The 24,742-nt window shown below is 38.0% G+C and overlaps 1 protein-coding gene and 2 long non-coding RNA genes across 4 annotated transcripts; 1 reads left to right on the top strand and 2 right to left on the bottom strand.

Moving 5' to 3' along the window:
* The first annotated feature begins 6,742 nt into the window (after positions 1-6,742).
* Positions 6,743-8,926, top strand: LOC135744847 (immunoglobulin lambda-1 light chain-like). Its single transcript, XM_073814171.1, has 4 exons — positions 6,743-6,808; positions 6,885-7,190; positions 7,709-7,762; positions 8,416-8,926. Exons 1-4 carry the CDS (start codon positions 6,769-6,771, stop codon positions 8,736-8,738), a joined length of 723 nt encoding a protein of 240 aa, XP_073670272.1. The 5' UTR covers positions 6,743-6,768; the 3' UTR covers positions 8,739-8,926.
* A 2,550-nt stretch (positions 8,927-11,476) lies between these two features.
* On the bottom strand, positions 11,477-16,806 carry LOC135745002 (uncharacterized). 2 transcript variants are annotated; one of them, XR_012336470.1, is made up of 5 exons: positions 16,388-16,806; positions 16,245-16,296; positions 16,103-16,136; positions 14,584-14,652; positions 11,477-11,559 (listed from the first exon to the last, which is right to left on the bottom strand). It is a non-coding gene; the product is annotated as an uncharacterized lncRNA (long non-coding RNA). The 2 variants fall into 2 exon arrangements; XR_010530918.2 differs by lacking the exons at positions 11,477-11,559; positions 14,584-14,652 and having other exon boundaries at positions 15,854-16,136.
* Positions 16,807-18,705: 1,899 nt separating this feature from the next.
* LOC141281993 (uncharacterized) lies at positions 18,706-19,395 on the bottom strand. The gene is made up of 3 exons (XR_012336469.1): positions 19,304-19,395; positions 19,176-19,193; positions 18,706-19,033 (listed from the first exon to the last, which is right to left on the bottom strand). It is a non-coding gene; the product is annotated as an uncharacterized lncRNA (long non-coding RNA).
* Between the last annotated feature and the right edge of the window lie 5,347 nt (positions 19,396-24,742).

Genomic DNA, 24,742 nt, shown 5'->3' with positions numbered 1-24,742 from the left:
AAATATGATTAAAGACTGTGGTCTTTATTTTCATAAATCAGTACGCAGCAACAGTTGCGCAGTGATACTTATGTAATGTGGTCTGAACCGTGGGGTTACCAGGCTATTTTATCACGGCTTAGAACGCGTTTCAACCAATCAGAATGAAGAACCAGAACTGCCTGTTTTAAACTAAAAGTGTATTTTTACTGTTGTGTTTAATGTTGTTGTGCTGGTTAGTTTCAATTTAAGTTTTATTTTAGAAATATCTTTTTTTTGTGTTTGTAACAGATGGCTCTCTACATGAGAGAAGGTACCTCATACGTTGTACTGGAATGTATTGCATTGCCAAGCTTTGTTTAGATTTTCCTTACTGCTGGGATTTATAGTCTCTATAGACTTTAAAGGATTATTTCAGAAGATTGGGTGGTGGTATTAATACACACTTAACTGGACTACAGAGAGAGGACCTTGATTCACAAAAGGATAAGTAGCTGGGTGACTGTTTTGGGCCTTGTTGAGAACATTTTTGCCTACCATTGTACATGTGCTTTTGATTGTTGTTTGATTGAAATTCTCATTTAAATACTTGATTTGATGTTGTATTTTGTTCACTCTTACAATATAACTTGCTTGCTTACACCGCTAATGTAATCTGTGTTGTCACTAAACTAGTTGGATACAGAGGCGGACAATCCATGTGCCATGAGTAAAAGTCCTCTCCAGTATTTTGTTCCAATCACCTGGATTTGCTAATTAGCACAGTTTTTCAGCAGGAGGTGAGCTCTTGGCTCGTTGGTGTTTTAAGCCCTCAACAAAGCCTTCAAGGCAGCACTGCCTGGAAGGCACTCCCCGTGCCCCGAGCGTTTCAGCCAATCACAGCACTGGTGCTAGATATCGAGCCTTCCGCCAGCTTCTGGCAGTTTGAGCTCACCGTTGGTCAGGTGAGTAGCGCAGATATGGTAAGGTAGGAATGTGACTGAATTTGAATTTAGCTCAAAATGTTTCGAGCGTTTAAGTGACGCGTTTCTACGTGTCTGAGGCACGTATTGGTTACTCAACTTTTTTTCCTATTTTCTTACCATTGTTGCTTGGGATTGGGGTTAGAACAATTTTCTGTTACAGAATATTACATCCTCACCCTAACCCAACTCTAAACCCAACCACAACCGAAAACAGTTTAAAATTCTGACAAATAAACATAAACCGATGCATAAAATGACATCCACATTTATGCCAAACCCAACTTTATCCTCGCGTGAAAACAGCCAGAAAAAAATGAGAAGAAAACCACAAATCTAACCCCAATCCTGAGCGACAGTGGTTTGAAAAAATGAAAAACGATTGCATAACCAATACGTGAAACTGGCACAAAAAGAAAGTCATGCCACGGACACATGAAGACACGAAAACACGTCACTTAAACACTCGAAAAATTTTGAGCTGAATTCAAAAACAGTCACATTCCTATTTTACCATATCTGCGCTACTCACCTGACCAATGGTGAGCTCAAACTGCCAGAAGCTGGCGGAAGGCTCGATATCTAGCACCAGTGCTGTGATTGGCTGAAACGCTCGGGGCACGTGGAGTGCCTTCCAGGCAGCGCTGTCTTGAAGGCTTCGTTGAGGGCTTAAAACACCAACGAGCCAGGATGTCACCTCCTGCTGAAAAACTGTGCTAATTAGCAAATCAAGGTGATTGGAACAAAATACTGGAGAGGACTTTTGCTCATGGCACATGGATTGTCCGCCTCTGGTTGGATAGTGTTACAGATATTAGGCGCCGAAAGTGGGACAAGCAAGTTAATGATTTCTTATTGTGATGTATGCTTGTACAAAATTTTTGTGCTGATACAGTTTGTTTTTATTGAGTTAATTTGCAAAAAATATGTCAAGGTATTTTTGGGTAGAAAAGAGGATAATCAAAGAAACAATTCTAGTTGTTTTGTTTTGAGTGCCTTAAAAGACCAGATCAAGACTTAAATGTGCAATGGCAGTTAAAGGGGACAGAGAATGAAAAACCATTTTTACCTTGTCTTTGTTGAATAATCGTAGTCTACCCGCATTCAGGAACATACAAAAAGTGCTAGACATGCTAAACATCTCAGTCTCATAGAAATTCCTCTTTTAGAAATGTCAGCCAGAAAACGGCCCAATCTGAAAAACTGATGCTTATGACATCACAGACATCTCACTGCCCCTCCACTTTAAAATAATTGGCAAAATCAGTAATGAGATTGCAAGTTAAGCCAGTAGGGGGAGCCAAATAGGTGTAAAACCACTTGTTTAAAATCCCCCACCCTAATAGAGCTATCTGAGAGATGTTTTTAAGAAGCTTCATTACAGACCCAAAAAAAAAAAATTGTCTACACGTCACATCACAGAAAAAGGATAAATAACCCGTTCAATCATTCTATGTCACCTTTAAAGGCAAGAGTACAGTCAAGGGGGAACAGAACTGGAGGAAAGATTGACAGATGTTTAAGAGGGAATGCAGTATTTTAAGACAGATTCTGGAGAAACAAATACAAGACCTGGTTTTAACAGTGATGAACGGTATAAAAAGAGGGACCATCAACTCAAACGTATTTGTTGTACAACTTCTGTCAGTTCCACTCCCATTACTAACCTACCCCCAAGATTTTCAGTTAAGTAGGTAAAGTGGAGGCAGTCTGGAATAACCCTACACCAAAAAGAATTAAGGATGTTAAAAGATGCCTTTTTGCAAAAGCTGGCACTTTTCTGGATGTCCTTCAAAATACCCTGGAGCACTCCCTTCATCAACCACTCAAAAGTCGCTGGAGCATTGGACAGCCCGTAGGGCAAGGTTTTAAACTACCAGAGGCCAGTTCCTGTGGTGAAAGCTGTCTTCGGCCTTGAGTCAGCGCTGAGGGCCATTAACCCTCCGCAGGTCTAAAGAAGAGAACCACTGAGAACCTGCAGTGACTGTTGCATCGCTGCTAACAACACCCATTAATTTCAACACATTTGTAATAATTATCTTACCAATGATGCACAGAGAAATCCCTTATGTTGCAGTAAATTAGTCACACATGCGCGCTGCATTCCAGTTATGCGCACCCCTGTGATGTCATTATTTTTGTCAAATGCCTTTTCAATCTACCAGACATTTTGTATAGCCCGTGTTACCCTTTGGACTTTCCTCCCCACTGCCTGCCAACCTGTCTGACCTTGGTAAATTAAGGATTGTCTTTTGTTGCCCAGTGTGCTTTGTGTATATCCTTCAGCAAGTTGTGGATGGTTTCTGAGTTTCTGTTAAACCAGTCACAGTGATCTCACAATGAGCTCTTGGAATACTCATAATGTGGTTACAGTATGAGGTAACAGCAAGCTAAAAGTGTAACCTCACAGCACACTCACTATGTGCCCAAACTGTGCGCTTACAGGATCCTCAAATCATCATCCCAATATAAGCATCCAGTTTATTTTAACATATTTATATTTTTCTTGGTTAGATGATAGAGGAATCATTGTCATTTTAAAAATATTATGAAATACTTGATTTTTAAATGTTATGTGAAATAATTCTTTACAAAACACTATTGTAAATGTCGAAAATCAGTCCTGCTCGGACAAACTGGTAGAGTTATAATTTGAATAAAAAAAATCATTTGTATTGCATATGTGTGGAACACGGCCATCTGCGTGTAGCTGCGCAAATATACTCTGCAGACGCGTGTGCACCAAACGCGGACACTTTATAACGATATTTCTGAAAAAGTGGATCGTGGAGACATTTTAATCGGTCACGACCAAATTTCATCATATCGTACACCCCTAAGACCAATACAAAAAAAGGATTTTTAGAAATCTTGGCCAACTGAAAAGTATGAACTTGTAAAGTATGAGCATGTGCAGCACTCAATACTTAGTTGGGGCTCGTTTTGCCTGAATTACTGCAGCAATGTGGCGTGACATGGAGTCGATCAGCCTGTGTCACTGCTTAGGTGTTACGAGAGCCCAGGTTGTTCTGATAGTGGCCTTCATCTCTTCTGCATTGTTGGGTCTGGCATATCGCATCATCCTCTTCACAATACCCCATAGATTTTCCAAGGGGTTAAGGTCAGGCGAGTTTGCTGGCCAATTAAGAACAGGGATACCATGGTCCTTAAACCAGGTACTGGTAGCACTGTGTGCCGGTGCCAAGTCCTGTTGTAAAATGAAATCTGCATTTCCATAAAGTTGGTCAGCAGCAAGAAGCATTAAGTGCTCTAAAACTTCCTGTTATACGGATGCATTGACCTTGGACCTCAGAAAACACAGTGGACCAACACTAGCAGATGACCCGGCACCCCAAACCATCACTGACTGTGGAAACTTTACACTGGACCTCAAGCAATGTGGATTGTGTGCCTCTCCTCTCTTCCTCCAGACTCTAAGACCCTGATTTTAAAAGGAAATGCTAAATTTACTTTCCTCCGAGAACATAACTTTGGACCACTCAGCAACTGTGTGCATTGTTCCCATAATGCTAGGTTTACTTGGAAGATGAACAAATTCAGATGTTTAAGCATCTTTTATAAAAAAAAACTTAAAGAAAGACATTACTGGTGTATATATTGAGACAAAGCAATTGCACTGGAATATTTTCAGATCTGTACATGCAAGTTATTTTCAGTTGAGACTGCTCAAGTGTGTGTTTCAGGCTGCAGCTGGTTGAAGATGTGCGGGCTGCGCTGACGGTCTGATTCAGGACTTTCCCACAAGATGCAAGTCGTCACTCGCCATGATCTCTTGTAAGAGAAGAGGTGTGGACCAGCTTTGAGGTACTGCTGCAAAATAAATCCAGTACGGCTACCCTAGAGCCTGTAGAAGAGCTACTAAAAAAATTAACCTTCCTACTTTTTGGTTCAGAAACAGACTCAGATGATGATGACACGGTGGAAACATGCAGGGCTCTGAACCGTTACAAAGCATGGAGGAATGCCCTGCTGATTATTTATTGATTCATTTGAATTGAAATATTTAATACTTTCACAGCAAAAATTATGTATGCAATAAATTTTGATTAATTAATCACAGAGTATGAAATTAATTCGATTAAATTTTTTAATCGATTGACAGATCTATTTTCCACATACCGTAAATTTTTGTAGCTCCAGATTTCACTCTCTTCCTGAAACGCACGGATGTGAAAAGCTCTGTGTCCCTGATTTGCCAGCTAATCTGTACGTTGTGATTGGCCTGAATACATCTGACGTCAGCTGGAAATGTGATGCTCCTTACCATGTTTTAAAGATTCGCTCACAATGCAATGCTAACAGGAGTTAACTTACAGGCTGCGAGTCCAAAGCGGGAGGAATTTGTCATGAAGCCAGAACAGGACTCGGATGCGGGGAATGCAAAATGTTTATTGAAAAGGATAACACTCAGTAACAGGTACAGGTTCAAGTATTCACTCGGCGGCAGAACAAGGCCATCCATGGCCGTGGGGAGATAGCGAGAGTTCAACAAACCCTGCAGGCATCGGCAGGGCAGTGATGATCCATCAGCTGGAAAGCAGCCAATACCGCCGAGGCGAAGCGGACAATGAATCCGGCTGGAGACAACTGATAGGAGGAATAGGTGACAGAAAAGCAAAGAGTTTGATCAGACGGGTAATAGCGTACAACGAACTGACAGTGAATGAGGGAGAACACAGGGAATAAATAGGAGAGATAATAAGGAACAGGTGTGACCCAGAAAGAGATAATGAATTGGGAAACAAGGAAAAGGGCGAAAGGCACGGGACAACCGAGCGCATGGCGAGCTGTCAAAACATCGCCATGTGCTCGACAAAACATCAACAAAGCACACAGACAACAAAACCCAGGTGACCAGACAGAGGGCATGGCAGAATTATGATAATGTCGGTCTCGTCTACATCACCAATCCCAGAAATTAAACTGTTGCATACAATCCATGTGTTTATTGTAGTCCAAGAAAAGAGATTTACATTGGGGTATGATTTATGGTATTTGATTCATACACTGATTCTTGAAATCTTTTTCATCTGACTTATGGTGTTGTTTACTTTTGTGTGCATAATGTGTTTTAAAGAAATCAAACTATCACATCACACTGGATTTCCATCTCCAGTTTATATAACAATAACTTTAAAAAACAGACATTAATTTTAATAGAAAACAGCAAGTAGCTTTAGAAATTCAGATCCACAATAAAATACATTATAAAGACTTTTTTTATACCTTATTCTTTATTTTCTTAAGAAGTGCACTTCTGATTCTTGGTCTCTGTAGATTTAGATTTCTGTCACTCTGTCACCATTTTCATTCAGGAAACACCTGCTAATCTCAATAGACCAATGGTAGATGTGCTGAATTATAACAGGGTTTTTTTTTTACTTTATAGCATTGTATTTTATATGAATATTAATTTTTTTACAACTGGCATTGAGCCTTTAATAAATTTTTACATGAAAATGATCAAATAATGATATTTTCATGTCCAGTTTATTTTTATGAATAGTTTATTAATTAATGACTGTATTGTATATTACCCAATTATAGTTATTATGAAAATAAATAAATGCATACAGATGGTATTCAACAGTTAAAAATTCAACAGTTAACAAATCAAAATGATGTATTAGCAGAGCTGTGTAATAGCAAAGATTTTTAGTTGCTCCCTAGCAGGAAGTGAAGCTGATTGGCTGAATTTTAATGAACTTCCTTCTTTCAGAGTTTCTCTTCTTCAAAATCTCTATATGAGAATCAAATTGTCTTCATGTCTTCACTAAACTCAAACAGCTTCACAAACACAGACAAGATGCTGATAATATTCATCAATCTCTTCACTCTTCTCTCGTGTAAGTTACACATTTCACTCTTAACATATTGATGTCATGGACATGAAATGAAGGATTTTCTCATTTGTTATTTCAGGTGTCAGTTCAGCTAAAGTTGTCACACAAAAACCCTCAGTACTGACAGAAGAAAAAGGAAAATCTGTGACTATGGACTGTAATATAGCAGTGGATTATACTGATGTTTCTTGGTATAAACAGCTTCCAAATGCAGCTCCTCAGTTTGTGTTGAGATACCATCATTCTCATAGCTCTCCTACATATGGTGACAGTTTTTCATCCAGCCATTTCACATCTAAAGCTCAGTCAAAGATTGACTATCAGCTGATCATCAATAATGTAGATGTGAGAGATTCAGCTGTGTATTACTGTGGGACATGGGACAGCTCTAATGAGGGCGTATCACAGTGATTCACATCATGACAAAAACCTCCTCACTGTTCACAATCACATATATTATTATTACTGTTCAAAAACATTATTCAAATAGTTAAAAAGTATCAGTAGTATTTAAAACACGAATATTAAAATTATTTGAAGGTAACTGACTGAAGAAATTAATCTGTATTTATGAAACACAAATATAATTATTATAATTTAAACAGTAAAATATTGACCTGAAATTAAAATCCCTGTCTCTATACAGAGTTTATATGAGTTACAGTTGATTTATAATAAACTCACTGAAGGAGTTTACTGATGTGACTCTGGATTATAAATAGTGTAAACAGACTTGTTTTGTAGTCTATTATAGCAATTCGGCACATCAGTTTTTAATATTAAACAAGTGTTTGAATCACAAGTATGTGAAATAAGTGAAGGATACAGAGATGAGTTGAAGTTGAGTGTTTCACTTCTGTTTGTCTCACATCAGAGACTGAGGAGGTTTTTGTACGACTGAAGATCTGAAATCTATCACTGTGGTATTCGGACAAGGAACAAAACTCATTGTGACCGGTAAGTCATCTTTCTACTCACATACTAAGCTGTTTTTATATTTTAAATGTATGTAAAGATATTTTATAAAATAAAAAATGATATTTGGTGCAATTGATTTTTGAAGAAACATTTTACTGCTTATTAACACTTTGAAGGCTTCATGTGCATTTTTTTACCTGGATTTATGTTTTATGCACATTTATCAGTATTTATTTTATTTTTTATTAATTATCCAGAATTTCTGTATTTTTGTAACTCAAATGATGTTTTTAAAAGCACAAAAATTGATCTGCTTTACATTTTAGCAGGGATGATAGTTAATGTTTTGTGTTACTGATAATGTTAATGTTTATAACAAAAATGATGGACACATTGTATAGATGACTACATTTATTCGGTTATTTTAGTTCTTTAGAAATAAACCTTTACAAAACCAACTAACCTGTTAAAATAAGTCCTAGAATAATAATAAATATACATTTGGATGGTATTTTGTAATGGGATGGATTTACATAAATAAACTCAAGCACAGTTTGTATTGTTATAGAAAATATTGTTTACAGAACATATCAGTAAATTAACCAATGAAATGTTGAAAACTTTAAACACGTATTATTTTGTGATAAAGTGCATTTATTTCTTCATCTTTCTTCATGAATTGTGTTGTGTAGATTCAGGTGTTTCTCCTCCTGTTGTGAAGATTTTCCCTCCATCCAGTGAAGATGTGAGCTCCAGTAAAGTGACTCTGGTGTGTTTGATCAATGACATGTCTGTGGGATTTGCTGATGTGAGTTGGTTTGTGAATGGAAACTCAGTTACTGATGGCGTCTTCACCGGATCTGCTGAACAGCAGCCGAATGAGAAATTCAAGTTGAGCAGTTATTTAACCATTGAGAGATCAGAGTGGGAGAAAGACAAAGATCTCACATGTAAAGTGACTGCTGCTGGATCAAAGATCACAACCACAAACATCAAGAAATCTGAATGCAATTAATAAATGCCAAGTATACTGCCTTGTCCTGGTTCTTGTGCTAGTATTTTTTAGCAATAGTATGTTTTAGAAAACAAATTATAGGCAATATTAAGTATCTTAATTTCTTGACAATATGTTCTGTCTCTGAAAAAAATTTGGGAATTTCTTTATAAATTATCCTTGTACATTGTGCTTTTTGATCTGAAATAAACAGCATAATACAAACACTTCTTTCTTATTGATTTTTAAAGAAAACTAATGTTGACATACCTGATATATCCAATTTCATTTTAAGTTTAATTTTATAACAGAATTTTTTGTGCTAAATAACTACTGTAAAAGACTCTATAAACGGTTTAATATTCAGTACTAAACTAAAATTAAACTAAGCTAAAAGTGGGTAAAGTGAACTACTCTCATGTCTTCAGTACAAATGTCCAACACTGAATAAGCAAAAAAAATAAAAAATAATGTGTGGAATTTTTATTTGTAGTAATTCCTTTATGCAGGAATTATTATAAAATATTAAAATAATCTTGTAATTACAGATATTTAGATTTAGACATGCATTTTTTATTTTAATTTTTTTGGTTGATGTATTATTAGTTGTAAGAAATGCAGTCAACGTAAAGATTAAGTTCATCTCAATAAGTTCCTCTTCTAGCAGATGCAGTGATGTGTGGAGATTTACTTCACACAGGAAACACCTGCTGCTGATTATTTTAGATTATGTAAATAATGACTTAAAACAGATTCTTGTTTTCGGTTTGAATCACAAATGGTCTGGGACGGTTGACAATTAAAAATAAATGAAGTGAAGAGAGAGAAAACGAAATAAAAAACTAAAATGGAGCAGCAGAAGTTAATAAAGATACAGTAGAGAGCAGACTGACTGATCCAGAAATTCCAACAAACCAAAATCTGTTGAAAACTTTCATTTTAGGTGAAAAATTAGTTTTAAGGATATGAGGTTTCATGGTGGCAGGGGCCATGATTACTCTAAAGTTGCTTGAATAGTGGACCTTTTATCCAAATTTATGGTAAATGATGGTATGGGTTTCTGTTTGTCTACTTTAAAGCTTGTAATGACAACAAATAACCAACTGATGTCGTTGTTGGCTCATGAATTTGATCAAAAACATGATGTTCTCAAGGCCCACTGAAACAACATACACAAATATATTTACTGTCAGAGTACATAGTTACTGTCCATTGAACTCAAAGTATCAGCACATACCACGCTAGTTTTTAATGTCTTAACTCAATGTGACAGGATTTCCCTTATACTATAGATCAGGGATTGGCAACTTCGGTCCTGGAGGGCCGGTGTCCTGCAGAGTTTAGCTCCAACTTGCCTCAGCACAAATGCCAAAAAGTTTCTAGTATGCCTAGTAAGACCTTAATTGGCTGCTCCAGGTTTGTTTAATTATGGTTGGAGCTAAACTCTGCAGGACACCGGCCCTCCAGGACCTAAGTTGCCCATCCCTGCTATAGAGAGATGGAAATAAATGTATTGTCATTGCATAGAACAAGTACACAGCAACAAAATGTCATTTAGCATTTATTGGTACCAGAAGTGCATATAGGACCATGCAACTGAGAAAGTACAATTAAATACTCATAATACTGTTTATGTGTGAGGATTTCAGACAAAGAATGAACCCAAATGCAGACGTAACTAAAATGAATAATTTATTGACAAACAGGGGGAAAACAAAAACCCACGAGGGGGTAAAACAAGACGGAATCACACTACACTAAACTAACATTAAACTAAACATGAACCAACATTACTACAAATAACAAACTAGACTAAATACAGGAAGGGTAACAAGACGAACGTGCACTAGACAATAGGGAGAAAGTAAATTACATACACCTGGGAATCATTACAAATAAGGGATCGGGGAAAAAGTGTCGAGACCCGGGAAATGTGGGGTCAGAATAAACCAATACAAAAACCGGCTACAAGACGCTCCTCAAGGGGAACACTAAACACGGGACAAAACAGACTGCATACAAGACATGACCCACGAGAACATTACAAATACTAACAGGGGCAAACAGGAAATGACAATAACAGGGTTGGGATGGGACAATAAAAAAAATAACAAACAAGGGAGGGGGGGTGGGGGAACACAAAAGTTCAAAGGGGTTGGTCCAGGGTGGGAAGGTCGGAAAAGAGTCTGGGTAAACTTGGGGAGAGATCTGGAAGGTTCATGGCCGAAAGAGGCAAAACCTGGCTGGGGTTGCGCTGACTGCGCACACGGCTGGGGTGGCGCTGGCGGCTGCATTTGAAATGCTAAAATATAACAGTTTGGATTTCAGAAGTTTTAGTCTCAAGATAATTCACATATGTTGTACAAATGGGACATGGCCTGTGAAAACCCAGCAAAGTATTTCTTTGTGACTTACTGTTTTCTACATAAAATCATCCTACACAATTCAGAATACATTCTCTGAAAATATAATCTTGACATCTTAAATACTGACTGAGTGAGGTCATGCCAAAGACTGAACTCAATGTTAAATCAGTAAATTCAAACTTTAGATGTCATTAGATTTTAAGACAGTAGCCTGGATTTCATATACAAGGTCACATATTTATGTATCTTAGAAATATATTGTAAATAATAATGTGCATGTACATAACAAAAACATTTAATCATAAAACATTCTCGTCAGGTCTTCTGTCTTTGTTTCCTACACTCGTCTCTGCAAGCAGTGCCTTTAAACCTTAGAGGTTCCTCTTTGTTGCCTTTGTTGTCCCGAACACCGCCTTTTAAACATCTGGACACCACTTCTTCCTCTCCATGGTTTCTCTTTGTTGCTTTAGGATCACCTAAATGGAAACATCCAACAAAAAATGATTAATCATGTGATCACATTTTTATATTTAAATGTAGGTGCCTATGGCAAAGATGAACAATCGTGTATATTGGATAGATAATCAAAAAGTGGACCCACAAAGCATACAGTACTTTATGTAAGCATATAAAACATCTGGTCTACTGTGTTGTTGCATTCCTGAGTGTCTGGGTGTGCATTATAAACAGTGTTAAATCTTCTTTGCATCCTCAGCTATACTTAAAATGAGTGCTATAGGAGGAATTAATGCAAATGTCTTGAAAATTATACATTTTATTGTCAGAGATATCTAAAGATAACAGTCACCCACTTGCTTACCACCAAACTGTGTTGAACAAGTGCTTGCATCAGTGTTCGTGTAATCGAATAAAGTATAACCTTATTCACACAGCACTTTGGTCCCAGAAAATATCCGTAAAATTGGCAGAGAGGCATTTGTGTGAACGCAAACATGTGCCGTAGATGTTCTGGGATTGTTCCAGGAAAGAGGACCTAGTAACATTACCGTAAGATACCTGGAAAGCCCTCTTTGTGAATGAGACGCAGAAACAATGGCGTAGTTTTGAAGTTATGGTTCAGCTCTTTAAAACAAGGGTTTTACAAAGGTCGGCAAACTGGACTGCAGCAGAGATCAGGGAGCTTGTCACTATCCATGCTGAAGCAGAGATCATTTAGCAGCATAACAGTTCTAGCGCATCAAGTGCTCACATGAGCTTATATTAAACAAAATACATGTGCGTCATCGCAACAAGATATACCGTTCAGCTCTTTAAAACGGGGGTTTAAATGAACATTTACATTCACGATGAGAAATGTCTGCAAACTGGACTAGGACAGCGTTCAGGGAGTTTCAAATATCCACTTTGAAATTGGGTTAATTCATGTGCATACTAGAACAGCGCATCACACATTCCATTATAGTCTTATCATAAACAAAAATGCAGTCTTCTGCAGAGAGAAATAACCAATAATAACAAACCTTCAGACACTATGGATAAAACCTAAAAAGTGCAGGACTTTAAACACTGTATCTGTCACAGTCAGCAGACGGTTCCTGCCGGGGATAAGTGTCTTCACCTGTCTGCGCTCTCATTAGACCCTAATCACCGGCACAGCTGTTCATCATTACATCAACTCCATATATACTCATCAGTTTCTCTGTTTCTCTGCCAGATCCTTACACTCAACAGTTGGATACTCAAGCTTGGACTTATCCATTTGTGGATGTACCTGTTATTGTGTCGTGTCGTGTCGTCTCCGCGTGGATGTTTCCGGTCATCAGTTTGGATTTATACCACTGATCATCACTCCACCAACGCGGTCACCTTCACCCGCACTCAGGCTCCACCGTTGTCCTTCGTTTCTGTGTTTCCTGTTTAAAGTGTGCTTTAATAAACTTTCATTGTTCACTCGCAACTGCTTCCTCATCTCTCATATTTTATCATGACAGTATCTTTATGGCATAAACACAGATTCCGGAAAATCATTGGCAGTGTGAATGAACCAAAAATCAAATGGTCCTGGACCAAGTTTAAGTATAATATGAATGGGCCCTTCTTCAATGTATAGCAGGGATGGGCAACTTTGATGACGAGTGCCAGCATTTTTATACTTTATACCAAGGGGGCCAGAACCACATGCACAATTTACATCATTCTTAATTTTCTTTATTAAGAAACTACACTATACAATGAACTGGTGTTTAAAGATTTTAACTATAAAACTTAGCAATTATGCTAATTTTAAATCATAACTTTATTTTCAGTGGACAAACCATTTTAGATAAAACTTCTTAACTGCACTGCTTTAACATCTGTAACAAGCAAGGCACTTTCATATTAGTATAGAGGAGTTTCTCATCCGGCCGTCAAAGAACAAAATTATTTAAAATAAATAATACATAAATTCAAAACAAAATATATAAAAAAAATTATAATAATGTATTTTACCTTTCAAATCTGAGAGCAATTCTGGCCCGAGTCCGACTCGTCACCCAAACCAGTGGCATTGTTTTTAACCCAACTGGACCCAAATGTAAACTTACCCCTCGTTCAGACAGCCAGCGACGTTATCGCTGTGTGTCGCCCGTCTCTTTCAATGAGGCGTTTCTAAATCTGCCTGTCATAAACAAATGAGTACCATCCACTCCAGTAACTGACGAGAGAAGGATGACGTGAACTCCACTGCTTTGTTCTCATTGGTAGTCGCTCCCAAAAGTCGCTCGACATTTGCATAAAGTTAAACTTTTCTTAACTTTCTCGCGCCGCTGGACACGCCCATACGGTCGCCAACGGTCACTTTCGCTCGTGTCGCCGGAAGTCGCCAGGTTTCCATTGAAATGAATGAGATCGGGTCGCTCTGGGGCGTTACGTGTGTGCAGTCTGCAGCCTGGTGGCCTCGCAAGCAATTTGGCGAGCTGCTCTGCTCCATTTGTTTATATGACGGTGACACCAAGGTAACCGCTAAAACGTACATTTAAAATTATCTGACATGTCTGTCTTAATGAAAATTTACCTATCGCCAGCCACACAATGTCCAAGCGCTCTTGGCAAAAAGAGGAGAGGTTTTTGACATTAAAAAAACACATAGTTGAGGGCTTCTCTAGTCCGTTCTTCAAAAACACATTCATTTTAAATAACCCGAGACCCGATTATTGTACCCGACCCGTGTCCGAGGCACGCATGAAACTTTTAGACCCGAACCTGATCGGATCTCAGGTCGGACCTCGGGTTTTCAGACCCGACCTCTTCTTCACATAAGCCCAAACACGGGACTATGCTTACTGTGACGACCCGCGGGATCTAGCGCCCCCTCCTGGTTGGGAGGTTTTACGTCCTAATACAAAAATCATCATTTTTAAAAGTATTTTATTAAGTATAATATGGTCCAGCGGGCCGTATTAAAATTTACCCCGGGCCGTGTGCGGCCCTCGGGCCACCAGTTGCACATCCCTGATGTCTAGTGTCTAACAGATACCAAGTTGCAAAGTTTTTCTCACCTGTGAGCCACAACACTTAGTTCTGTCCTAGTATACGCCTTAGTCCTCGGTCTAGATCTCACCCAAACACTGTAAACGGAGCAGAACAGAAATGTTAATTTGTAAGTAGAAATGATAAGTGGACCAAGATTTGTTCCAGAATGTATTAAATGAAGTTAACATGGCCTGCTTTGTCTAAGATGAAGGATAAAACCGTAAATAAAAGACATTTTAAAAGGGTTGAGTTGTCTGAACCAAGTCATCTTGTTACTTTGACGTCTTTGTTTTAGTTTATCTTTACCCTTCTGCTTGTTAACAGAACACATCATCAGTAATGTTCAATTATCACTTTATGCATTACTTTATTATTTTATTAATGTTAAACACACCTTCAGTATAATCAGTGTACTTAAATAGATAAGACTGAGCAGTGTTGATTTACCACCAGGGATTTTGATCTGTAACTGAATTCAGTCAAAGCAACAAGATGACTGTCTGATGACTCGAATGAGTTAAAGGATTACTCCTCCACCCAAAATAAAAATTGACTGATTATTTACCATCATGTCATCCAAGAAGTTATCTATTACTTTTTTAACAGAACACAATCAGAGTTATATTAAATAATTTCCTGGTTCTTTACATTTATATATTGTATTTATATTTTTGCTTTATAATGGCATTGACTGGGATCAATGTTTTTCAAAGCTCAAAAGTATATCCATCCATCATTAAAGTAATCCATATATAGCCCAGTGTCTTCCGAAGCGAAACAATACATTTGTGAGAACAACTATTCATATTTATAGCTTTTTGTGATAGAGACAAGACATTTACAAAGTTAAAAAGACAATTTAAATATGGCAGCACGTGTTATCGCATTGGATGTTATGCATCTCATGACTAGTCGAATTTGAATTGTGATGAAACACAGTAGAGACACATGAGAAACAATGCGATTGAGTTGTTGTAGTCTGTTTACATTACATATGCATCGCAACTCGCTTAAAGCTTAAAATATAAAGTTTTTCTCACAAGCCTATCATTTTGCATCAGAAGACCCACTGGGTTATATGTGGATCACTTTAATGATGAATGGATGCACTTTTGGAACTTATTTTGAATTCGCACCCCTCAGAAGAGCAGTCACGAGCCGCCACTGGCCAGGACAGTATTTAATAGAACTCTGATTGTGTTTGGCTAAAGAAAGAAAGACAAACAAGTAAATAATCCTTCAAAGCTAAAAGTTAACGTAAAAATTATAATTGTATCATTTACTCACATTCATGTTGTTATAAACTTGCCAAAAATTCTTTAATCTGATAAATGATGTCAATCATACAGTTGATGGTACCCATTGACTTCCATAATAGGAAAAAGACATTTTATTGAAGTAAATGAGCAGCTGTGTACTTAACATCATTTATCAAAATATCTTGTTTTGTGTATATCACAATAAATAAACTCATGCCGGTTAAGAACATAAACAGGGCCTGTGTGATCACTAAAGCACAATGAAAGACATGTAAAGCTATCTTACCTTGAAATAAAATTTGACACGGACTACTGAAAATCTAATAAATGAAAAAGACAAAAATATATATATTACGCACAAATGTAAGGAAGAACACCGCAGTATAGTGCTAAGTATAATGTGTTTCAAATAAGTAAATTCAACTTACATTATTTGTATAGTATATATCAGTACAGTGACATGCACAAGTTTGGGCACCCCTTGTAAAAAAATTATGTTAATGTAAACATTTAAGCGAGAGAGGAAGATGAAATGATCTCCAAAAGGCATAAAGTTAAACATGAAATGCACATGATTACAACTGTATGTAGTCCAGTGCTGGCATCGTCTGAAGTCCTTGCAAGGGCCGATGTCATCTTTCCATTTGTGTTAGGTCATCTGACAGAGGCAGGATCCAGACTGCAGCTCACATAATTGCTAGTAGAAATAGAAAAGCAAATTGAGAAAATTTGCATGACTGCTGTTCATAGCTTTTTAGGTAGTGGATAGTTGTGATTATTAAGTTATTTATAACCTGAGGCAAAGGTTAGTGAACGCAATTATGTGTATGCTAGACTTAGAGCTGTTGCGTTTGGTCGATAGAATCGGCGGTGTCAATTTCAACGTCGATAATTAGTCAACATAAATATTGTGTCATCATGACAAAAATATAGCCTTTTCCCCTTTGACATGGCAGATTTAAATGCAGATTAACATTCACAATGAGAAATATCTGCAAACTGGACTGAAGAAGAAATCAGGGGGCTCATCACTATCAGCTATGAACATTCACCAGCATAACAAAACAGCGTGTAACGCAGTGCTTCCCAATCCTGGTCCTCGAGCACCCCCTCCAAAAAACTTTTTTAAAACACCTGATTCAAGTTATCAGCCTCCTTCCAAAATGGTAAACATGTCTCCCTAACAAGCTGATGAGTTAAATAAGGAGACATCTAAAACTTTTTGGGAGAGGGTGCTCAAGGACCAGGATTGGGAAGCACTGGTGTAACGCACTCCTTTATGATCTAATCATAAACAAAAACATACACGTGTGGTTTCTCGAGAGAGAAATCACGGATAAGCAAACTAAAGATGCTACAAAAAACCTACCAAGTGCAAGACTTTAAATATGTCATGTCTTTATGGCATGTGTGTGAAAGCACAAACAAATCCAAAAAACTATTGGCAGCATGAATTAACCAAAATCAAATAATCCCGAACAACTCCCGGATGTGTTCTCTGTATTTTTTCCATAATATGTGTGTGAAAAGGGCTACAGACATTAACCATTCATTGAAAGCAAGTTGTCCATTGAACCTTAACTCTTTCACCGCCATTGACGAGGTATCTCGTCAATTAAGAGAAAACGCATCCCCGCCAATGATGAGATTTTCTGTCTTTCTGCAATACCGCTATTATCCACCAGGTGGTGCACTTCCACAACTTATACAACCCGGAAGTAGCGCCTCACGTGAAAGAGAAAGAACTCTCCGTGTGTCTCAATTCGTTCCCTAGCTCCCGAGGTCGTGAATCAGTATATCGTGTACACAGGTTCGGGCACTGGTAAGGACCCTAGCTCACTTCACATTGGGACAATGTTCACTTATTTTTCTGTCACGTGGCTGCTTAAGCGCGTTGTGATTATTCACAGCTGTTACTCATCAACAACCGGCAAAACCAACATCTCTCTGACTTAATTTTAAAAACAGTACATTGTGAAAAATGCTGTCATTATTCTCTTACATATCTGTGCATAAAATTGGAGGCATATAATTACATTTTAAATGTAATAAATATATTTACAATTTTAAATAAATATTATTATTTTAAATATTGAGTAGATTGTGGTCCCTTACTGTGTAGCAATGTGTGTTTATATTTACAACTAAAACAAACGTTTGTCTTTATAAAAGTTCTGTTACATTTCATAAAGTTTATTGAGTTGGATCACGTGATGTTCGGGTGGCGAGCGTCAGAAAAGGTCACGTGATTTCCGGTTAGGGAACATAGGGAACATCGATGCTCACTGGTTTTTGCGTTGCATTGTGGGAATTTTTAGGGAACGAACGTTCCAGTGCACTGAACGGATTTTGCGATTGAGACAGCCCTTAAAATGGCCGACTCCCTGATCAGTGCCCTGACTACTGAACAAGGGAGCTGATTGAGACACACGGTCTGTGTACGTTTTAAAGATCGCTCTGCATCTGATCTCTATGAAAAGTCCTTCGCAAAAATGGAATTATCTCAGCTTTTTGTTCAAAATTGGGTGTTTTTGAAGAAACCTACCCATGTTTGAGAGGTGATTACAAGAGAACTAATGAAGGTAGGATGAAACGTTTTTTTGTTTGAAAGCAGAGGGTCTGTTCTTTCATCCGATATATTGTTTGTTTATATTTTTAAAGAAGAAGGTTTTCTAGAAGGCATTAAACTTTTGTAAAAATCATGAAAAATTCTGGCGCTGGCTGGCAACTTTTTTTTAAATGCTGTTGGGGATAGAGTTAAATGTCCTTGTCAGTATTGGGAAAGCGGTCCTGAAACAAATATCCTTGTCGTAAGAGATGTACGGCGTACTGTCTCGAGTAAACATATGGAGTCCTTCTTTAGGATCTCTGACTGCTGCACTCTGATGTTGTTCACCTGGCGTGTAACACAACAACCCAAATTGTCTTCATTATCCCAGGCACCTGCACAGAAACATTGAGAACACAAGCACCAGGGAAGCAGTGAGTGTGCGTCTTACCTACACCTGATGTAGCATGTACATGCCGGGCGATGGAGGCCCCAGTGATCCCAACATAGCATCTGGTCTCATGAAGGGGGGAGAAGCAGTTATAAGTGGGGATCTCAGAAGCCAGAGGCAATGTGGGGGGAGAAGTGCTGGCTTGTGTCTTCCACTGTCGGTTTGCTGGCATTGGAGAGAATCTCATCTGGATAGATCGCATCCTAGATGTACATGCCCTGCACAGAGAAACAGATGGCTTAGTACCTCTATGTCCTATCTCCGATAAAACTAATATGACAGTATGGTTAAGATCAAAAACACTTAGGGTTAAAGTCAAATAATAATAATGTTTGTAACAGCTGGTTAAAAACAACTTACAGCAAATGATGTTGTGATCTGTTTTGCAAAGACATAAAACATAATAATTGAATATTACAGATTAACATAAATGATGTCCAGTTACACCCACTAAAATGTCTTGAGGTGTCTGTCAGTGAAACACTTACACAGCAGTGCCAATGACCTGTTAACACACAAGAAGAGAGGAAACATATATGAGGGAAATATTAGCAAAGGAAAAATGCAAGAAATGTATTCAGTCATTTCCAGCCCTTGATGTGTTTAAAATCCACAGTATGGCAAATGACTATGATATGAAACATCTGTTCATTAAATCACTGTACATTTCATACATCTGACATACAATAACGTAAATCAGATTGCACTGTGCATAACAAAATGGTTGTCAAAGAATCTGAACTAACTTACATAATGCCAATGTAAACATCTCTTGTTTGTTTTGTTCTTAAATTTGCTGCCATTGTAAGCACTCAAACATTATACAGATCATAATAATACACTTATATATAGATATTATATATAGAGAGACAAAAATCATATTATTCACGCTCACTAAATGTGTTTAAAATGACAATTTACCTCAGACAAGATATTTGCAAAAGCTTTTCTAACAAACGGGACAGAACAATTAACCATAATATTATGTTGATCATTTAAACATCAAACAAACACTCATAATAAAATGAAACAACCAAAATTACTATGTTATTGAACTCAATTATATAATCATCGATAAACATCCTCATATTTTTCCTAAAATTTAAATTACCTCAGAATACTTCCAACTGCTGTTCAGAAAAGCAATGGCAATCTGCCTATATTAAGTTGTTTATATAGCAACAAAAACACAATACTGAACAAGTGAAAGGTATTTAGATTGATTTCAAGTACCATGTTTTTGTCATAGCATAAAAACTAGACGAGAAATGACCTTTCTGTCCTCAACGTTAACATTACCTCTAGTCGGTCAGACTATACATAACAACAAGCTGACGCGTATTGTTTTACAGAAACAATTTAGAACAACAAAAAATAATGGAAATTATAATCTCTATTAAATAATACACAAACATTTTAGCAAAAATGCCTCAAATCTGAATAGCGCTGCTAGTACTACAAACGTTACTATGACTTTATTTGCTGTGCTGTAGTAGACGGAGTGCCTTATACTAACTTTTAAGACTTTTAATATAAGATTTTTGTTGAAAACTTACCTAAACCACGTACGTCTGCGAAGTCAGCTCCCGCACTGTTTTCCGTGTTCATGGCAAGACGAGACTGGAGTGGCTTCTCTGTTCGAGTTGACTTGGAATTGTCTGTTTTTTTACGAAGGAGGGGAACACAAAACAATGATACGTGTAAAACAAGCCAATAATCCCTTATTTTTCCTCACTTTCCCGAGTTGCCTTTTCTCTAACTTACTTGAGTATTAATGGCGGCTGGCAACCAGTGTATGTACATTACTGCCCCCTCCTGCTTCGGAATAATGGAACTTAGCAGCTGTGTATCATTAAAAGCAAAGAAAGCGCTGCTATTTTATTTATTTTTACTTGTATATTATATTAAAATATTTACATTTACTTAACGGATTCCATTTTTCTTCACTTATTATCATTTACTTAGTTCTTGTACATACTTGATACACCCATGATGTCGCCTTTGCTCTGGTGGGTTGCAAAGGGAGGAGTAACTTGGCACGTTCCAACAGAGAGAAGCGCGGCATCGGCCTCCGGTATAGTTATCCGACCTAAAGCCGACGTTACAGACAAGCTTGATGAGTGGGAAATACCGTTGACTTGACTGAAGATTTGGCCGATGCCTGGCCGATACTTATTAGATGTTTCAGATAAGGAGGCCGACGTACGCTCTTGAGCCGACGTCGGGCAGACGTACGTGTGCTGTCTGGGTATAGAAAAAAACTTTTTATTAAATGCTTTTATTTATGTTTTTAATATATAATGCAGAACATCTACTTAACATAAACTTAACATCCCGGTCATCTGTGGAAAAGAAGACCAACAAATAGAAACCCAGCTGCAAAAACAACTACTTAATTGTCATGACTTTTTATTTGAAATGAAACGTTTATATTAAATTAAGTGTTTTAAATATGTTTTGAAATAAGTAAAATAATAAAGCTTGCAGAGTCAAAATTGTGTATATTGTATTTACCATATAACTACATATATACAGTAACAAGGGGGTAACAAGGCACCACTTTAATTTACAGTTACCCCATAACTACACAATTTGAAAGGGGAACAAGGCTTTACCTTAAATGTTACTACCCCACAACTGTAACAAGAGGGTATATTTTCACAATAATTATAGAGGTTTAAGTTAGAGTTCTCAACGGGCCTGAAAATTACAACCCGACCCGACCCGGCCCGTGGCTTTTAAAGCCCGGACTCGATGTAACCCGACACATCAACGTGAATTATCTGTCCGAACCCGACCCGCGTCCCGACGCCGCCGACCCCCCCCCCTGCCTTTTTTTCTCATACACGGCTATTATCATGACCAGCAGACGGGAATTCAAATCAAGCTTTAACTCTTTCACCGCCAGCGTTTTTAAAAAAAGTTGCCAGCCAGCGCCAGCGTTTTTCATGATTTTCACCAAAGTTTAATGCCTTCCAGAAAATGTTCTTCTTTAAATAAATAAACATACAATATACCAAATGAAAGAACAGACCCTCTGCTTTCAAACAAAAAAAACGTTTCATCCTACCTTTAGTGCTTCTTTTGCAATCAGCTTTTGAATATGGGTAGGTTTTTGCAAAAACACCATATTTTGAGCAAAAAGCAAAAATAATTCCATATTTGTGACGGACTTTTCATAGAGATCCCATTCAGAGCGATCTTTAAAACAGACACGGACATGCAGCAGCTTGCTTTAGGGCAATACTTCCGGTTTTAAAAAGTTGCAGAAGGGCGCCACCTGGTGGATAATAGCGGTATTGCGGAAAGACGGAAAATCTCGTCATTGGCGGGGAAGCGTTTTCTCTTAATTGACGAGATATCTCATCAATGGCGGGGAAAGAGTTAATGTTCACGCCTTTTAACAATACAAACAACTGAAACAATAAACTTTAAATATAGGCTATATAAATATGCCTAAAAATCACACAATAATAAATAAAAAGAACTCAAACATGTACCCAGCTAGCGGCTTCTCCTCCTGTAGTAGCAAGCAACGGTGAATTCACCTGCGGCAAGTTTACTTTTCTCCATCTCTTCTTCTCCAGGCAACAGGCGTGCACACAGTGATAGCAATAAGCTCCGGGGCGGATCCGCAATGGATCTGCTCTGAAGGGGGCAGCTCCGGTCTGGATCCGTTGCTGATCCGCCCCAGAGCTTATTGCTATCCCCGCCCCTCTCTGTGATGCATGTTGCAGCAGCCAGACCAGACTTTCTTTACGGTGAACAGCAGTGATGATTAATAGTTTTTTTCACAGAGCGTAAAAAATTAAGCCCGAGGTCCGACCCGACCCGACTCAGTTGCTTATATTTTTAACCCGACCCGTTGAGAACTCTAGTTTAAGTTGCTATTTTTTATTTTACTTGCATTGAAACACACATAACCAAGTTAAATTAGCTGCTCTATTGCTAATAAAAACATATCAGTTATACAGCAGGTGTGAGGAATTGTAGAACAGATGAACCCAAATGCACACGATGTCGGGGGAAAACAGAAAACACTTTATTTACAAACACAAAAACCCACGAGGGGGTACGAAACATGAAACACTGACAGACAGGGACGGACTATGGCTAAAAAACAGCCCTGGACTTTTTCCCAAATAGGCCCATCATCCGGCCATTCGCCCCTAGCCGTGCGCAACAGACACAAGGATGTCCTGATACTATGCCACAATACTGTCAGACTATTAGACAAGAATATTTAATATTTTGTACATGTCATATTAAACTTTGATGTATAATAAGGCTGTGAAATAATGAAAATAGCTACTGTAGGCCTATTAATTTTGTCTGTACAGCTTTCACAAACAACCACCAGGTCTTTGCCAATTCCACAATACTAAACACAAATATGAAAGACAAGAAAAAACTGCACTCTGATGCAAGACAGACAGAAAGTGCAAGCTAGGATTTTTTTGGTTAAACTTATATTTGGTCAATTATTTAGCCCCCTTTCTTATTAGCACGTTTAGAGTGGTTGCAATGCATGCCTGATATTTACCCGTTTAATTCAATAGTCTTCATTGTAGCAGAAAATGTGAGCTCACTACAACCTCTCATATACAATAAAGTCAATGAAAGAAATGAAAACCAATGCAATACGATGAATGTCCACCCACAGACTGTTTTAAAACGGGGTTGGATAAATATTTTTTGCTTTGATGTGTGTGATTTTGGTTAGATGACAGTTGTAGGTTACAGTTTGACAAGAGTTTACAGTTTAACAAAAGCAAAATGTTTTGTTTTATTGCGACTGTATACAAATATAAGCAAACACTTTGCTGTTTGAATTATGTCCCATATGAACAAAATAACAGAGTATGTATTGTTTTTATGTTTCCACTGTTCAATCGCGCCCGCGCCTCTCTCTCTCACACACACACACGCGCGCGCGTGCGCACACACTCACATCACGTCTTTCTCTAACACTAGTTGCGCATTACGTTAATTTTCACGCGAGTTGTATTTATTTTTATATCGTGTATATTATATTATAATGTCACGTGTCCTGCTACTACTGGCACTTAGCTCTTGCTGATGTGAACTTAACTCGGTGTGTCACTCATCATGACCAGGCTGTGGATGCTCAGGCTCGCAAACATAGACACTTGCGAATTCCAGGAAACCGTGGACCAATCACGGCTAGTAGGCCGACTCTTCTTCATTGTTTTTTTACACGTAGCAGCATATAAGTGATCGTATTAGTGCCTCTGCTGTTGGCTGTTCATATTGCGTTATTAGACTTTTTTTGCCATCGGCCGGGCGACGGCCCTCCGTTGAACGGCCGTTCTGGACTTTTCCAGAACGCACAGATTGCCAATCCGTCCCTGCTGACAGATAACACTAAACTTTGACTCTGACTCTGACTTGGATAACTCGACACGAACACGAGGAACAGAACACAATGAACCTGCCCAGAACTAAAGATACACTGACATTAAATAGAAGAAACCAAACAAGATAACGAGCAGGAACAGGTGATGGGAGAAAACCAATGATTACTAATAAGCAGGAGAACGAGGGGGCGGGGTCACAAGACAAGACACCGGAGGCACATGCCACACACAAAAACAAGGCATGAACCTCCACATAAGGCCTGGGATTGCCAGAACTCTGCCACCATGACAAAATACAAATATAACATAAGACTTCAAGGCAGAGTCCTGACAGCAGGTATATAAAAAACTTAAAGTGACGTGTTGTGTTTAATTTAATTATATTTATATTTAATGTGCTGATGTGAGTTTTTAGACATCAACTGTACAAAACTCTTTCATCAGGTAAGTAGCGAATATAAAAAATTAAAAATAAAATCAATAAATTTCTTCATATTACCCATAGACTATCATATATAGACTGCCTAGTAGAGTAAGTCATAATATTAC

The sequence above is a fragment of the Paramisgurnus dabryanus genome, chromosome 3 (assembly GCF_030506205.2).
Source record: "Paramisgurnus dabryanus chromosome 3, PD_genome_1.1, whole genome shotgun sequence".
NCBI classification, from domain to species: Eukaryota; Metazoa; Chordata; class Actinopteri; order Cypriniformes; family Cobitidae; genus Paramisgurnus; species Paramisgurnus dabryanus.
The sequence above is the reverse complement of the archived record's forward strand: the minus strand, read 5'-3'. Positions and strand labels throughout refer to the sequence as shown.